Source organism: Rhinopithecus bieti, unplaced genomic scaffold (genome assembly GCF_001698545.2).
Source record: "Rhinopithecus bieti isolate Rb0 unplaced genomic scaffold, ASM169854v2 scaffold_12049, whole genome shotgun sequence".
Classification (NCBI taxonomy): Eukaryota; Metazoa; Chordata; class Mammalia; order Primates; family Cercopithecidae; genus Rhinopithecus; species Rhinopithecus bieti.
Genome location: NW_016807278.1, coordinates 1,458,242 through 1,475,731, shown reverse-complemented (window position 1 = coordinate 1,475,731; position 17,490 = coordinate 1,458,242). Strand labels below are relative to the sequence as shown.

The window sequence follows — 17,490 nt, the reverse complement described above, 5'->3', positions numbered from 1 at the left end:
CCCCTTCCTTCCTTCCTTCCTTCCTTCCTTCCTTCCTTCCTTCCTTCCTTCCTTCCTTCCTTCCTTCCTTCCTTCTTCTTTCTCTCTCTTTCTTTCTTCTTCCTTTTTCTCTTTCTTTTTTCTTTCTCTTTCTTTTCTTTTTTTCTTTTCTTTTTGATAAAGATGGGGTCTTGCCTTGTTGCCCAGGCTTATCTCCAACTCCTGGGCTCAAGCTATTCAACTGCCTCAGTCTCCCAAAGTGCTGGGATTACAAGTGTGAGCCACTGGGCCCAGCCAATGCTTTTAATTTCTAAATAATAATAGCTTGCATTCATTGGATGCTTATTACTATGTGCCAAAAGTTCTAATAACTATTTCACATAGCTCATCTAATTTCATCCTCAGAAGTAGTTGTCATTTGTATTTGTCTTATCTAGTCCCAAAATTAGTTATTGTTCCCATCTTAAATATTAAAAGACTGAGGCTTTGAGAGGTTAAATAGCCAGGCCAAGCTCATGCAGAGAATGAGCTGGGATTTGAACCCAAGCAGTTTGACTCCAGGTTCTTTGCCTTTAACGGCTAGATACCATGCTGCTTCCTAAACTTATTTTTTGTTATTTTGGTTTGGTTTTGGTCTAAGTTTTCCATGCCATATGGAATCAATTTTGTTAATTTATGTTTTTCTAGGAAACTATCCATTTTACTGAGATTTCATCAAAAAAATTTTGTAGTCTAACAATTTTTTTAAATCTCTTCTTTTTTGGTACCTCATTTTTGTTGAAAAATTTTAATCCCTTCCGTTTCTGAGATTAGTAGTCCCTATATTATTAATTTGGTTTATTTGTGTTTCCTCCTTTTCTTCATTATTGGAAACTGCATATTAGACTGGGGGAGAAAGTCTAGCAATGTGGAGGAGGCTGGATATTACAAAATGGAAATAAAGATTTTTTTCTTTTTAAAATTTCCATTTCCATCCAGCTTTGCTTTCTTTTCACCTTACTTCACTCCAACCTTTAAAGAGCAGGATGCTCAGGGCTGAAAAGAGCCTTAGGAGTACTTTGCCAAGCTCCCTAATTCACCAGGGCCTAGAGGGAACGTCTCCCTGTCCGAAGTCACACTGTTAGCAAGTGACAGAGCCAGGAGAAGGCAGGCCCTAGCTCCCTTCTTTCCCCTTCTTTTTTTCTCTTTCCATTTCACCTTAGCTAATGTTAAAAACAACAAATTAATGGAGACAGCAAAGAAAGTTTACAGCTACTTCATTTGAAAAGATGGATAAAGTCAGCTGACAATGTTGATTATAATTACTTTGATCCATATGATTTTTCTTTTCTTTTCTTTCTTTCTTTCTTTTTTTTTTTTTCAGACGGAGTCTCACTCTGTTGCTCAGGCTGGAATGCAGTGACGTGATCTTGGCTCACTGCAACCTCCGCCTCCCAGGTTCAAGCAGTTCTCTGCCTCAGCCTCTCAAGTAGCTGGGATTACAGGCACCTGCCACCTTGCCTGGCTAATTTTTGTATTTTTAGTAGAGATGGGGTTTCACCATCTTAGCCAGGCTGGTCTTAAACACTTGACCTCGTGATCCCCCCGCTTCGGCCTCCAAAGTGCTGGGATTACAGGTGTGCACCACTACGCCTGGCCTAATCCATATGATTTTTCATAGAAATCATCTTCTATTGTGATCTTGTTTTAAACCATTCTTTCTAGAATAAACCTATCCAAAGAAAGCATGGTTCCTGGCAGGAAAGTGGGTGTCTTTTTATTCCCCCCGATGTTACGCTGCACCTGTTGAAAAGGTCATGAGAAAGCTCCTGTATCAGTGGAGGAGGGAAACTTAATGAAATGGAATCCAGCCTTAACTACAAGTCTGAAGCAAACAGAATAAATGTTGTTAGCACTGGGACGAAGTGGGTTTTTTTTTAGTCGGGGGAGGAGGGACAGGGTTTTACTCTGTCACCCAGGCTCTTCTCAAACTCCTGGTCTCGAGTGATCCTTCCATCTTGCTCTCCCAAAGTGCTGGGATTACAAGCATGAACCACCATGCCCAGTCTGAAGTTTGGTTTTGAGGTGCCTGGCAGGGCACTACATTAGTGTGAGGTCTGGGTGCCAAAATTCAGCACAGCGTGAGAGGACAGGACTGTCCCTACCTCGAGGATGGAACAAGGCATATCAAACCCTCACATAGTCCATGTGTTTTTCATAACATAATTACCTTAAATTGCCCATTTCCTGGTTATTTGGGGCGTGTATGTATGTACACCCATGCGTGTGCACAAATGAGCAGATGTCGCTGCTGACTGTCTGATCAGAAGTCTGTAATTAGACCCCAAGGAACAACCTGCTCATGTGGTTAGAGCCATTGGCCACTTAAATAATGACATCTGCCATAATTTTCATACCTCATCCTGTCCTGGATCTTATCTCCAAACTGTACTCACAACAAATGCCTAAATTTTTTTTTTTTTTTTTTTTTTTTTTGAGACGGAGTCTCACTCTGTGCCCAGGCTGGAGTGCAGTGGCGCAATCTCGGCTCACTGCAAGCTCCGCCTACTCCATTCTCCTGCCTCAGCCTCCTGAGTAGCTGGGACTACAGGCACCCGCCACAGCGCCCAGCTAACTTTTGTATTTTAATAGAGATGGGGTTTCACCGTGGTCTTGATCTCCTGACCTTGTGATCTGCCCGCCTCGGCCTCCCAAAGTGCTGGGATTACAGGCATGGGCCACCATGCCCGGCCTGCCTAAATTTTCTAAAGTAGACCAATCCAATTTTTAATAATTCTAGTCACCATCGTGGTGGAGGATTTTAGGGTTGAATAATACCTAATTACTGAGTGCCTCCTGTCATGCGCATCTGTGTGAAGAGACCACCAAACAGGCTTTGTGTGAGCAATAAGACTGTTTATTTCACCTAGGTGCTGGCAGGCTGAGTCCGAAAAGAGAGTCAGCAAAGGGTGGTGGGATTATCATTAGTTCTTATAGGTTTGGCATAGGTGTACAAAATACATTCTTAAGGGCGGGGGAGAATACAAAGTACCTTCTTAAGGGCGGAGGAGACTATATGGTATCAGTTAGGTGGGGCAGGAACAAATCACAATGGTGGAATGTCATCAGTGAAGGCTATTTTCACTTCTTTTGTGGATCTTCAGTTGCTTCAGGCCATCTGGATGTACACGTGGAATGTATACATGTCACAGGGGATATGATGGCTTAGCTTGGGGTCAGAGGCCTGACATTCCTGTCTTCTTATATTAGTAAGAAAAATGAAACAAAATAGTGGTGCAGTGTTGGGGAAGTGAAAATTTGTGAGGGTGGTATGGAGAGATAATGGGCGATGTTTCTCAGGGCTGCTTCGAGCAGGATTAGGGGTGGCATAGGAACCTAGAGTGGGAGAGATTAAACTGAAAGAAGATTTTGTGGTAAGGGGTGATATTGTGGGGTTGTTAGAAGGAGCATTTGTCATATAGAATGATTGCAGATGGCCTGGATAAAGTTTTGGATGAACTGAGAAACTAAACGGAAGACACAAGGTCCACATAAGAGAAGGAGAAAAACAAGTATTAAAGGACTAAAAATTGGGAGGACCCTGGACATCCAATTAGAGAATGCCCAAGGAGGTTCAGCGTAATTACTTGGTTGGCGAGTTTAGGGGCTCTATCCTTGACAGAGTCCTCCTTTTTAAGTTGGAGGCTGAGCTTGGTGAGGTGTGTTTTTGAAAGACCTTTAGTCCATTCTACTTTTCCTGAAGATTGAGAATGGTAAGGGGTATGCAGGTTCCACTGAATACCAAGAGCCTAAGAAACTGCTTGGGCGATTTGACTAGTAAAGGCCGATCCATTGTCGGACTGTATAGAGGTAGGAAGGCCAAACCCAGGAGTTATGTCCGACAGAAGGGAAGAAATGACCATGGTGGCCTTCTCAGATCCTGTGGGAAAAGCCTCTACCCATCCAGTGAAAGTGTCTACCCAGACCAAGAGGTATTTTAGTTTCCGGGCTCGGGGCATGTGAGTAAAGTCAATTTGCCAGTCCTGGGCGGGGGCAAATCCCCAAGCTTGATATGTAGGGAAGGGAGGTCACAGGGCCTGAACAATCCCTGAGGAGTAGTAGAATAGCAGATGGAACACTGAGAAGTGATTTCCTTGAGGACAGATTTCCATGATGGAAAAGAAATGAGAGGTTCTAAGAGGTGGGCTAGCGGCTTGTAACCTACATGGAAGAGGTTATGAAATGACGACAGAATAGAATGGGCCTGTGAGGCTGGAAGGAGATATTTTCCTTGGTCCAAGAACCATTTGCCTTGTGTGGGAAGAGATTGATAGGTGGAAGTTTCAGTGGGAGAGTAGGTGGGAGTGACGATGAGAAGGAGAAAAACTGGCCGCGAGGGAAAAAAGTTGGAAGCTAGCTGCTTCTTTAGCTACCTTATCAGCATAAGCATTGCCCTGAGCGATGGGATCTGATGCCTTTTGATGGCCCTTGCAGTGAATGACTCCAGCTTCCTTTGGAAGTAAAGCAGACTTGAGAAGAGTTTTTATTAAAGAGGCATTAAGGATGGAGGATCCTTGCATAGTGAGGAAACCTCTTTCAGCCCATATAACACCACGGTGGTGTAGGATATGGAAGGCATATTTAGAGTCAGTATAAATATTAACACGTAGTCCCTTTGCAAGAATGAGGGCCCAAGTCAAGGCAATGAGTTTGGCTTGCTGAGAGGTAATGGAGGGGGGCAGAAAGTATATGCATCAGGTGTGAGGAAGAAAATGATTTTGGAAGTTATGAGAACTGTAGAGGGTGAGTTGAGCATAGTTTGTGATGTTTGAGGGCCTCTAAAACTATTAAAGCAGTGGCAGCTGCCACACGCAGACATGAGGGCTAGGCTAAAACAGTAAGGTCAAGATGTTTGGACAGAAAGGCTACAGGACGCGGTCCTGGCTCTTGTGTAAGAACTCTGACCGCACAGCCCTGCACTTTGGCTGTGTGTAATGAAAAGGGTTAGGATGAGTTAGGGAAAGCTACTGTGGAAGCAGCTTCTAGGGCTGCTTTTAAGTAATGGAAAGGAGTGGCAACAGGATTTAGGATCTATGGGATCAGCTAGCTTTGCTTTTGTGACTTTATATAATGGTTTAGTTAGGATGATAAAACTAGTTATCCAAAGACAGAAGTACCTAACCAAGCCTAGGAAGGAAAGAAGTTGTTGTTTTGTGGAAGAGATTGGGCATTAACCGGACACAGTTAGCAGGGAGAGCACATGTGTTTTCATGAAGAATTATGCCGAGACAGGTAAGAAATGAGGAAGAAATTTGGGCTTGACTGAAATAATGGGGGCTGTCCGTGAGGTCTTACAGCCGTCCAGCCCAGGTAAGTTGCTCATCCTGATGAGTGTCAGTGTCAGTCCAAGTGAAAGCACAGAGAGGCTGGGATGAAAGGTGCAAACGAACAGAAAAGAAAGCATGTTTGAGATCCAGAACAGAATAATGGGTTATGGAGGGGTTGTGGAGGGAGGTACTGAGGATAGGAGAGTATACGGGTTTGGCACCATGGAGTGCTTAGGCAAGACAATTTGGTTGATAAGGCACAGATCCTGAACTAACCTGTAAGGCTTGTCCGGGTTTTGGACAGGTAAAATGTGGGAATTGTAAGGAGAGTTTATAGGCTTTAAAAGGCCATGCTGTAACAGGCGAGCGATAACAGGCTTTAATCCTTTTAAAGCGTGCTGTGGGATGAGATATTGGCGTTGAGTGGGGTAAGGGTGATTAGGTTTTAATGGGATAGTAATGGGCGTGTGATCAGTTGCCAGGGAGGAAGTAGAGGTATCCCATACTTGTGGCTTAAGGTTGGGGGATATGAGAGGAAGATGCAAAGGAGGCTTTAGATTGGGAAGAAGGGTGGCAAAGAGATGTGGCTGTAGTCCAGGAATAGTCAGGGAAGCAGATAATTTGGTTAAAACGTCTCAGCCTAATAAGAGAACTGGGCAGGTGGGGATAACTAAAAAGGAGTGCGTAAAAGAATGTTGTCCAAGTTGGTACCAGAGTGGGAGAGTTTTAAGGGGTTTTGAAGCTTGGCTGTCAATACCCACAACAGTTATGAGGGCAAGGGAAACAGGCCCTTGAAAAGAAGGTAATGTGGAGTGGGTAGCCCCCGTATCGATTAAACAGGGGATGGACTTACTCTCCACGGTAAGAGTTACCTGAAGCTCCACGTCCGTGATGGTCCAGGGGGCTTCTGAGGTGATCAGGCAGCGTCAGTCTTCAGCTGCTAAGCCGAGGAGATCTGGGAAGGAGTCGGCCAAGGAACGTTGGGTTTGGGCTCCAGGAGCTTTAGGAGCGGCGGCGATGTGAGTCGAACAGTCTGACCTCCAGTGGGGGCCTGCACAGACAGGGCACGGCTTAGGAGGAATCCTGGGCTGCAGGCATTCTGAGGCCCAGTGACCAGGCTTTTGGCATTTGAAGCAAAGTCCACTAGGAAGTTTTGAAGGAGCTGTGGCTTGGATGTTCTGAAGTTTTTGTATGCTGGAGACATGGTTGTGGGTTGTCTTACAGCAGAGGCGAGTAGCTGTAACTCAGAGATGCGTTGTCGCTTGGCTGCCTCTTCTCTATTATTGTACACCTTGAAGGCAAGGTTAATTAAGTCCTATTGTGGTGTTTGAGGGCCGGAATCTAATTTTTGGAGCTTTTTCTAATGTCGGGAGGGGACTGGTTAATAAAATGCATATTGAGAATAAGACGGCCTTCTGGCTCCTCTGGGTCTAGGGCGGTAAAGTGTCTAAGGGTTGTTGCCAAATGGGCCATGAACTGGGCTGGGTTTTTATATTTGATGAAAAAGAGCCAAAATGCTAACTGCCTTGGGAGAGGTCAGATGACGAAAAAGGAGCATTAACCTTGACTATACCTTCAGCTCCAGCCACCTCTTTAGGAGGAAATTGTTGGGCAGGTGGGGGAGGGCTGGTCACGGAACAAAACTGTAAGCAGGACTGGGTGTGAGGAGAGGAGGTGATAAAAGGATTATAGGGTGGGGGAGCAGAAGCTGAGGAAGAATTGGGACCTGGCTCAGCCTGGCGAGGAGCAGCCTGGGGAGGAGGGGAGAGGTCAGATGAGTCCATAGAAAAGGAAGATTCAAAGGACTCAGAGCTTGGGGTGGAGACTGAAGGAACAGACAGGAGAGAAAGAAGAAAGATTTGGGATGAGTTGCATTGGGAGCAGGGAGGGACCAATGTGTAAAAGAATGCCTGGACGTCAGTCACCTCAGAGCATTTGCCCATTTTTCGACAAAAATTATCTAGGTCTTGGAAGACAGACAAACGGAAAGTGCCATTCTGTGACCACTGGGAACTACTGTTGAGTTTGTACTGGGCCCAAGCGGTATTGCAGAACAAAATAAGGCAATTAGGTTTTAGGTTAGGTGTGAGTTGAAGAGATTTTAAGTTTTTGAGAACACAGGCTAAGGGAGAAGAAGAAGGAATGGAGGGTGGAAGACTGCCCATAGTGAAGGAGGCAAGCCTAGAGAAAAGAGAGGGTAGAGATACAGAGAAGGGGGTGGGAGGTGAGCAGCCAAAGCAGGCGTCGCTGCAATTGATTTGCCACCAAGGACATGTGGGTGAATGACCAAGGCAGGTGTCCCTGTGGTGATCAGACACCAATGAAATGTGGGTGAATAATCAGGCAGGCACCCCTGCAGTGATTAAACACCAAGGGAAGACTATCTTCCCGAGTCCATGACCGGCACTGGAGTTTTGGGTCCACAGATAAAATGTGTCTCCTTTGTCTCTACTAGAGAGGAAAAAGAACTGGAATTGGAAGGACAGGGAGAATGAAGGGTAGTGAGAGAGGAAGATTGAAGGGTAGGGAGAGAGGCTGGAGAAGAGTGAAAAATCACTCACCCGATTTGAAATTGGTGAGATGTTCCTTGGGCTGGTTGGTCTGAGGACCCGAGGTCGTAGGTGGATCTCCTCACGGAGTGAGGGCGAGGACAGGGGACTGGTGTCCTGAAGGAGTCCTCCTGTCCCAGGTCTTAGGCACCAAATGTCGTGTGCGTCCCTGTGAAGAGACCACCAAACAGGCTTTGTGTGAGCAACAAGGCTGTTTATTTCACCTAGGTGCTGGCGGGCTGAGTCCGAAAAGAGAGTCAGCAAAGGGTGGTGGGATTATCATTAGTTCTTATAGGTTTGGCATAGGCGTTCAAAATGCTTTCTTAAGTTGGGGGGAGACTATTACAAAGTACCTTCTCAAGGGCAGGGGGAGAATACATCGTATAAGTTAGGTGGGGCAGGGACAAATCACAATGGTGGAATGTCATCAGTTACGGCTATTTTCACTTCTTCTGTGGATCTTCAGTTGCTTCGGGCCATCTGGATGTACACGTGCGAGTCACAGGGGATATGATGGCTTAGCTTGGGCTCTGAAGCTGACACCTCCTATTTTCCTGGAATTGTGTAAAGGTCTTTACAAACAGCATGAATCACTGAGCTCATGCAAGAACTCTGTGAAGAAGGAAGCTATTATTCTTCTCATTTTATAGATACAGAAATTATTAAACCGAGACCCTGAGTTCAGTAATTCCCATCTAGAAGGGAACAGAACTGAAATTAGTATTTAAGACTGTTGGACATCCATACTATTTACTGTTTGCATTTGGATGAGCTCCTCTGTGTCATTTGGCTAGTAGAGGGGACAAGGTCTTACTCTGTCACCAGGCTGTTGTCAAACTCCCAGCCTCGGTGATCCTTCCACCTCGCTCTCCCAAAGTATATGCTCTGAGTATATGCTCAGAATATATTCAAATGTGGAACAAGGTGTAGGCAATCTAGTTTTGTATAAAGGGCCAAATTAAGGTATTAATTTTAAAATAATGGAACATATATCAAATTCAGTGATTCTCAACTGGGAGCAAATCCTCCTACCTCAGGGGGGCTTTTGGAAATGTGTAGGGTCATTTGGGGTCCTTTTGGCCATTACACTGGCCTGTTACACTGGGGGGCTTTCAGGAGGCTCCATGACCTGCAGTCTGCAAAACAATTTTAGACAATAAGGACTTGTCTGGCTCCAAATGTCAGATACTACCGAGAAACACTGATCAAGGGCAATCATGGTAGGAATTTGAAATGATACTGTAAAACTCAAAGGTGGCAAACTCAAATGCCTTTAGGGATTAGTCAGCAAGTGAAGAAATCACATCCCATTTTAGGGACATACAAATTCAAATCACTAAAGCACTTCATCAGACAAAAATTAGGTGTCAAATGTGGCCTGGGGATAGCCAGGTTGGAGCCTTTTAATGGGGTTTTCTGACCAAAAGCATGTTTACGATATATTAAGAGAAAAATAAAAGCTAACAATCTGTATGATTCCATGTTTTAAAGACATTGTCTCTGTATACACACATATTTGCATATATACTTGCACTTACATTCGTGAAAATATTTATACAATTTTCTGGAAGGATATGGAATAAGATTTGGGGTAATTTCAGCCTGGCGTGGTGGCTCACGCCTGTAATCCCAACACTTAGGGAGGCCGAGGTGGGCGGATCGCCTGAGGTCGGGAGTTCGACCAGCCTGACCAACACGGAGAAACCCCGTCTCTACTAAAAATACAAAATTAGCAGGGCGTGGTGGTGCATGCCTGTAATCCCAGCTACTTGGGGGGCTGAGGCAGGAGAATCGCTTGAACCTGGGAGGCAGAGGTTGCAGTGAGCCGAGATCGTGTCATTGCACTCCAGCCTGGGCAACAACGTGAAACTCCGTCCCAAAAAAAAAAAAAAAAGATTTGGGGTAATTTTTTTTTTTGATACCAGATCTCATTCTGTCACCCAGACTGGAGTGCAGTGGCATGATCATGGCTCACTGCAGCCTCGACCTGGACTCGGGTGATCCTCCCACCTCAGCCTCCTGAGTAGCTGAGACTGTAGGCATGTGCCAGGCACACCTAGCTAATTTTTTTGTATGTTTTGTAGAGATGGGGTCTTGCTATGTTACCCAGGCTGGTCTTGACCTCCTGGACTCAAAAAATCCACCTGCATCGGCCTCCTGAAGTGCTGGGGTTATAGGTATGAGGCACTGTGTCCGGCTCAATTTGGGGCGATTTTCTAAAACGCGTTGCTCATTCATATTTTTAATTTTTTGACGACAAATGTCTACTAGTTGCGTAATTTTAAATAAATAAAGTAGAAGAGGAGCCTTAAAAAATAAAAGCTTTGAGTGTAGTATTGGAAGACAGCCCAGGCAACCTACTGGCCGACCCCCTCAAGGGGAGACTCGTATCTGTGATTAAGGACAAATGAGACATTCAATATTAGACAATCAATACGAAAGCACCAGAATTCCTTTAAAAGTGGAACATTGTTGCTTTCTCAAACACACTGGCCTAGCTTCTAGCCCCCTTCCACAATTTTCATGTCTTTCATGATACAATAAAGCTCTTCTGGTAAAGCCCAGTCTTCCTTGTGCAGCTGCCCTGGCAGGGGTCTTGAAGAATCCCAGATGAAGCTTGAGAAATCAGGATCTGTATTGAAATTTATCTTAGGGGAGGCTTATCCAAAATTAGACAAGAGCAGGATATTTTCAATACAGCTCTCCCCCTTTTTCAATCAAGCCACCAAATCCTTCAAGATCATTGTTTTTTCTGAAAAATCCCTGTCTTGCTTTATTGCAATCATGTTTGTGTTTTCTTTCCAGTGTGTTGGCTCTACACTTTTTATTTTGTGCACAAGTCCCCCCCCCCCCCCCCCCCCCCCCCCGCCTTTTTTTTTTTTTTTAGACAGGGTCTTGCTCTGTTACCCAGGCTGGAATGTAGTAGCACCATCACAGCTCACTGAAGTCTCAACCTCCTTGGTTCAAGAGATCCTCCCACCTCAGCCTCCTCAGTAGCTGGGACCACAGGCACATGCCACATGCCTGGCTAATTTTTATATTTTTAGTAGAGACGAGGTTTCGCCATGTTACCTGGGCTGGTCATGAACTCCTAGGCTCAAGTGATCTGCCCACCTCAGCCTCCAAAGGTGCTGGGATTACAGGGGTAAGCCATCCTACCTGGCCCAAGTCAATTTTGACTGAACTTTCTTTGTGGAGTTTGCTGATCATTGGGCAATAACGGATTTTCTATCCATTTGTCTAAGGACTCCGAGGAGGTGAGAGGCAGGTAATTTCCTGGAGTCTTTTCTTGTTCGCTGTCTGGGTCAGTCCCCAGGGTCCCTGCCTCCTGCCTCCTGCCTCCCTGCGGCCCTCCTTACCAGCAACTAGTCACAGCTCTCCTACAGAAAGAACCCAGAAGCCCTGCTGGTAACAAGGTGACCTGTGGTGCTTCTTGGCACTGGGTGCAGGGACGAATGGAGAGAGAGCTCCAGCCCAAACAGGAAGGGGAGTTCTCCCATCTAGAAGATTGCTGCTTTTCACTCCCCACCTACCCCTTTCACATGCTGAATCTATACCAAATAAGGGACTCATATCTGGATTCTGAATCCACCTTTATAAACCAAACTAGACAGAAATCTTTGGGAGTGAAAATGTTAAGTGCACTTTACTCACTAAATTTCCTTAGGAGAAGTGTCTAGAATGTATCATGTAGGAAAGTGGAGACTGAAGCAAGTATGATGAATAAACTGGGCATGTGTCACAATTGATCTTCAAGTAGCTGAGTTTGCCCAAGGGAAATTTGTATAAAGAGCCATGGAGTCCTGACCAGCTCCTTACCTCTTGCAGATCTCCAGCACCCTGCCGGTGGCACTACTGAGAGACGAGGTGCCAGAGTGGTTCCCGAAAGTGCCTGAGCCCCAACTTATGAGCAAGGAGCTCATCATGCTGACAGAGTGAGTAGGCCCAAGAAGAGCAGGAGCAGGGTTCCCACCAAGCTAACTGGTATAGCTGGCTTCCAAGCACACATACCACCCTTCCTGGCTCCCCCAGCCTTATTGTCCAGAGAGGCAAAGGGACCTACCCTGGGACATGCAGCAATGCCAGATGTCTGCCTCCAGCCAGGACAGGGATAGATTTGCAGTTGTATTCACATCCCTGCAATCTCTGACTTTGCCCCTTTTTCTTTCCCAACAGGGTCATGGAGGTCTGGCATGGCTTAGTGATTGCGGTGGTGTCCCTCTTGCTACAGGCCTGCCTCCTCATCGTCATCAACTACCTGCTCAGCAGGCAAATCGGTAACTGGCTCAGCATCCTCTTCCCTCCTAGTTACTCTGAGAGACCATTCTTGAGCCTCCAGCAGGACAAGACCCCTTTCGAGTTCCCAAATGTCACTCAAAAACCTACCAGAGGACCCACCAGCCAAATCCTTCCCCCTCTGCACCTCCCACCCCACTCCATAACTGTAACTGGGTAATCCCCACTCTGACCTCACCTTTTAACCAACTATTTCTGGCTGGAAGTGACCATCCACATCCTTCCACTACCCAGACCTTCTGCCTAGGCACAGCTTTTGCAATGCCTATGAGGAAGTGCTCATGTAACCTGGGTCTAATTAATTTTCTTCATCACTGCCAAAGGACTGAACATGAAGAAATGGCCTTGAATTACAACAGAAGGAAATATGGCTAGACTTAGAGATTAAATTCTTGAACTGATATACAATAGAAGGTAGTGAAGCTCAGTCCTGGAAAGGCATTTCAATTAGGGAAAATAAGGCAAGATGCTGCTGCTTTGGTTGTGCTAAGAGAAAGGACCAGGCAAGATGATGTTTTGAGGGTCTCTCTAGTTAAGTTGAGCTTCATTCATCTGTTTGTTCATTCATTCATTCAACAGATATTTCTTGAGGATCTAAGACACTCTCTGGGCCTAGGCTATACAACAGGGAACAAAACAAAAATTCCTACCCTCGGAATCTTTCATTCCATGTGACAACAAACAAGATAAACAAGTAAAACATGTATATGCTAGATTATGGTAAGTGCCAGGGAGGAAAAATGGAGCAAGGGAGTAGATACAGCTTGGTGGATGGTTGGCATCCCCGAGAGGCTAACCTTTGAGTATAAACTTGCAGGGAGTGAGACGTGAGCTCTACCTGCAAAGGCCTGAAGGAGGAACGTGTTAGGCACACAGTAGCAAGAGCAAAGAGGCCGGGCAGCTGGAGCGGGCGGAGAGAAGCAGGAGAAAGCCAGAGGGGAGGGAGGAGTGAGCCCTCCGAGGCTGGGACTTGGGTTTTTCCAAGTGAGGTGCAGAACCATGGCAGGGTTTTGAGCACAGCAGTGCTGAAGTTTGAAGGGATCTTTCTGAAAGGTTTGCTTTATTGAGGGCAGTGTTCAGAAGGCACTGGTTCAAGAGCGGATGTGCCCAACCCAGGCAGCTTCCACGTTTTTTTGTGTGTGTGTTTTTTTTTGAGATGGAGTCTCACTCTGTCCCCCAGGCTTGAGTGCAGTGGCACAATCTCGGCTCACTGCAACCTCTGCCTCCCGGGTTCAAGTGATTCTCTTGCCTTCCCTCTCTAGTAGCTGGTATTACAGGCACACATCACCATGCCCGGCTAATTTTGTATTTTTAGAGAGATGGGGTTTCCATGTTGACCAGGCTGGTCTTGAACTTCTGACCTCAAGTAATCCACCCACCTCAGCCTCCCAAATTGCTGGGATTACAGGCATGAGCTATTGCGCCTGGCCACCTTCCACTTTTGATTCCTCCCTTCTCCCTTCTAGTCCACCAGAGTGAACAGATACTGAAAGCGGCCAGGCTCCAGGTCCCCAGGCCCAGCCCTGCCCACCATCATCCACCTGCTGCCAAAGAGATGAAGGAGACTCAGACAGAAAGAGACATTCCAATGTCTGATTCCCTTTACAGGAGTGAGTAAGGGGTTGAGGGGAGAACTTGTCTCGGCGCTTACTTTGCTCTGTCTGGACACCCAGGACCTCCCTGCAGCAACCCCACAGGCCCAAACCTCTAGGCTGAGGATTCCTCACACCCACATCAGGACAGCCTTGCCAGCCTACTTTTTTCAGAAAGCTGTTTTATTCTACTTCGTGGGGGAGTTCCTGCTGAGTTTGTGTGGGTCTAAGTTCTTCTCCGGGTTTAATCGTGTGCAAATGATTGCAGGGGGCTTGGGAAATGTCCCTGCTCTTTTCTTTGTAAAGCTGTGGCATCTTTTCTTCGGAATGATCAGCTAATAGTGGAGTTAGAATTTCACCCGCCTCTGCCTGCCTCCACCATGGCTGCTGCTATGTCAGTGTTACTGACTGGCTCCTTAGTTGGCTCCTCCACAGTCCCTAGAGGGACCCTTCTTCAGGGTCTTAGATCTGCAGTGGGTATCTGAGTGTATAAATGTGAATCTTGTTGCTGGTTCAAATCTATATCACCCTCCTGCAAGTGAGCCAATAGGTCACGATTCACAGTGGAAATGACTGCTTTGGCAACAAGGCAACTCCCGCATGGGGGCTCACTCACCAGAGATTGCACTTCTTCCACTGGTTTATCTCTTGATTGGTTTGAATTTGCTCTCTCCTGATTTTATCTTTTCAGTTGAGATATGGCCTCAGTGCCTGCCTGTGGGGACCTGAGGGTGCTGCTTATATGCATGTTTCAGCAGAACTGGAGAGGCACTGGCCTTACCCTAACCCCTGGCCCCAAAGCTTCACCAGAGCCTGGCTAGAATCAGGGATTGTTTAGCTGGCAGGGACCTCAGAGACCCTTGCTCAACCCTCTTGTCTTGGGAGTGACGAAAACCAGGGCACAAAAAGAGATGTGATCTGCCTAGATTTAGTGACAGCTTTGGACTAGAAGGTGTAACTTCTGAGGCCAAGGCTGTTTGCATTGGGCCACATTGTCCCAGCATGTTCCTCCTGACTTTTCTTTCTAGAAGACAGCCCTTTCCAAGCACAGTCAACCTAGTGTATTTTTTAAAATTAGTTTTAGATGGAGTTGAATGAAGTGGCAGTGCCTGGCCTCTTGGACATGTCCCTGCCTATTTTTGGAGACGTTCTCTCCCCAACTCTTGCCCTATTCTGTTTCTCCTTCTTCCTCTTTTGGGGTCTCTGTATCTCTCTTTCCTACCCCACTTTGTGTTGCTGGCTCTGCCTCTGTCTTTATCTGATAATAAGCCAATTCTCCCTTCCATTGTCTCTATCCTCTCTTAACACCCTCTGGCTTGCTTTGGAAGAGGAACCGTTTCTATTTCTCCCCAGATGGCAACGACACATCCTCAGATAGCTCGGACAGCTCCTGCGGTTCGCCTCCCGCCTGCCAGGTAATGGATGTGCCCAGTGATCTCAGACCAACATAGGCCATCTGGAGGTTCCTGCTGCGAAACGCTGAAAACTCAGGTTACCCCAGCTATGGAGTGGGAGCAAGAAAAGAGGGGTTCTTGAGTCATTACAGCATCTTCAGGTGAGGGGAGTCAGGCTTCCACCCATAACCCATATCAGCATGGATCACCCAAACAAAGTGGGTCTGAACAGACTATAAAAATGAAAGTGCTGATGGGAAACCCTTTCCCCATGCCCCAGTCATTGGGCTGAAGTCTGCTGTGAGGCCTGATCTCACTTGAATTGAGTCTCAGCATCTTCCTGTTGCCTCCACCTGCTCGTCTGTAATCCCATTCCCTGCAGACAGGTGGAACAAAGTCACTGGTACTCTTCCTCACTGCCCTGGACTGCTCTCAGACACAGCTACTTGGACCCAGATCTTCCCCACCAAGCAATGGGCAAACCTCTTTGAGTAAGAGTTCAGTCCTGGGGTCTTATATCCTCCAAACGTGGTAGGGATCTTGACCCACATATCTCTGCTTTCTCCTAAGGACACCGAGGATGTGGATTACACACAAGTCATCTTTTCGGCCCCTGAAGAACTAAAAAATGACTCCGCCCTGGACTATGAGAACATAAAGGAAATCACAGATTATGTCAATGTCAATCCAGAAAGCCACAATCCCAATTTCTGGTATTTTGTCAACCCTGCTCTGTCTGAGCCAGCAGAATACAATCAAGTGACCATATAAATTCCAGATATTTTTAATGGGGTCCAGTTCTCTACAGATTCTTACATTTAATTTGTAGGGAAATGCCATTTTTCCCCCTTAAACAAGGCATAGAGCTCACAAGTCTTGGAAACAGGCCAAAAAGAATGTGGAGAAGAAAACTGACAAACACACAGAGGTCCTCAAGACCCATGGACTCCTGGTCTGTACCCAATAAAGGCTGTTTATTCCTCAAAAACAAAAACAAGACTTGGGTGTGAAAACAGGCCTATGCCCCGGCAAGAAAGATTCAGATCAGATGTTAGGAAGAACTTTCAGGTAAAGTATGAGAACCATGGAGTCCATTAGCAGAGACAGTGGTGAAGTCTCTCCCCAGGGAAAATTTTAAAAAGGTTTAATCAGCTGTTGTAGAGTTCTATTTGGCAATCTCATGGTTAAATGACTTCTCTTTGAGCTCTTTAATTATTGGCAATAAACAACTTCTTTAAAAGTTTTAAATAAAATAGCAACCACCACCAGTTCTTCTTTTCCTGTTGCCTAACCCTGCAGTTTTCCTCGTTTTCAGTGACGTGTTTTGCTGAGTAATCCTCCTCGGCCCTCAGAACTTTAAATAGTGCATTTACAAAGCCCACCATCCATCAACCTTTGAATCTGCTGTTTCTTATAAGCCAAAGATGACAAATGGAATTCTGGTAAATATCAACCAGCATCATAATCTCTTATTCCAAGAAAAATCTCCCAAAGCTCAATCTAATGCAATTTAAGATTCATTCCTTTTTTTTTAAAAAAACAAAACAAAACAAAACGAGTAGGAATACAGGGACACTCCCTAACTCAATTAAGAATGATTTATCTCAAATCAGGAGATTACATGATATTTAACTGTAAGCTCCTAGACACAGTCCTATTAAGTCAGAAACAAAGTAAGAAGTCCACACCATTTCCTTTGTTATCTAACATTGTTCTAGACGTTCTAATCAGTGTGATAAAACAGTAAATAAAGTCAAGAACTATGAAAAATTGCAGCCAGGCATGGTGGTGCATGCCTGTAATCCCAGCACTTTGGGAGGCTGAAGCAGGTAGATCACTTGAAGTCAGGAGTTTGAGACCAAACTGGCCAACATGGTGAAACCCATCTCTACTAAAAATACAAAACTTTGCCGGGCTTGCTGGCGGGCACCTGTAATCCCACCTACTTGGGAGGCTGAGGCAGAAGAATCACTTGAACCCGGGAGTTGGAGGCTTCAGTGAGCCGAGATCGTGGCACTGCACTCCAGCCTGGGTGACAGAGCGAGACACTGTCTCAAAACAAAACAAAGCAAAAAGTTAGAAATGAAGAAAAATTTGTCATGCTTTTCAGATATCCTAGCCCTAGAAAACCACAGAGAATCAAAATGCTTTAAAATGGATAACATGAGTAACCAGTGACTAGAGAAGTATTTTTCTCCAACAGCTAATTAAGACATGAAATAAAAAGAAATTTTGCTCATAATAGCTAAACAAACATGCCCCCCAGAATTGAAACCCTAGGTTTACTCCTAGTCAAATTCAAACCCAAGACCAGTGCCATTCAGGTCTCAGACATCTGAGATTTATTAACTATGCTCCATGTGCTGGCTGTGGA

General features: G+C 45.7%; 1 protein-coding gene across 1 annotated transcript in view; it reads left to right on the top strand.

Annotated features, from left to right (window-relative positions):
- The window catches only part of RHEX (regulator of hemoglobinization and erythroid cell expansion), a 22,486-nt gene extending 6,126 nt beyond the window's left edge, over positions 1-16,360 (top strand). Inside the window, exons 2-6 of the mRNA XM_017880839.1 lie at positions 11,663-11,769; positions 12,011-12,111; positions 13,597-13,740; positions 15,076-15,137; positions 15,687-16,360. Coding sequence (XP_017736328.1) covers positions 11,741-11,769; positions 12,011-12,111; positions 13,597-13,740; positions 15,076-15,137; positions 15,687-15,887 — 537 coding nt within the window. The 5' untranslated portion in view covers positions 11,663-11,740 and the 3' untranslated portion in view covers positions 15,888-16,360. The remainder of the gene's footprint in view (positions 1-11,662; positions 11,770-12,010; positions 12,112-13,596; positions 13,741-15,075; positions 15,138-15,686) is intronic.
- Positions 16,361-17,490: the final 1,130 nt, after the last annotated feature.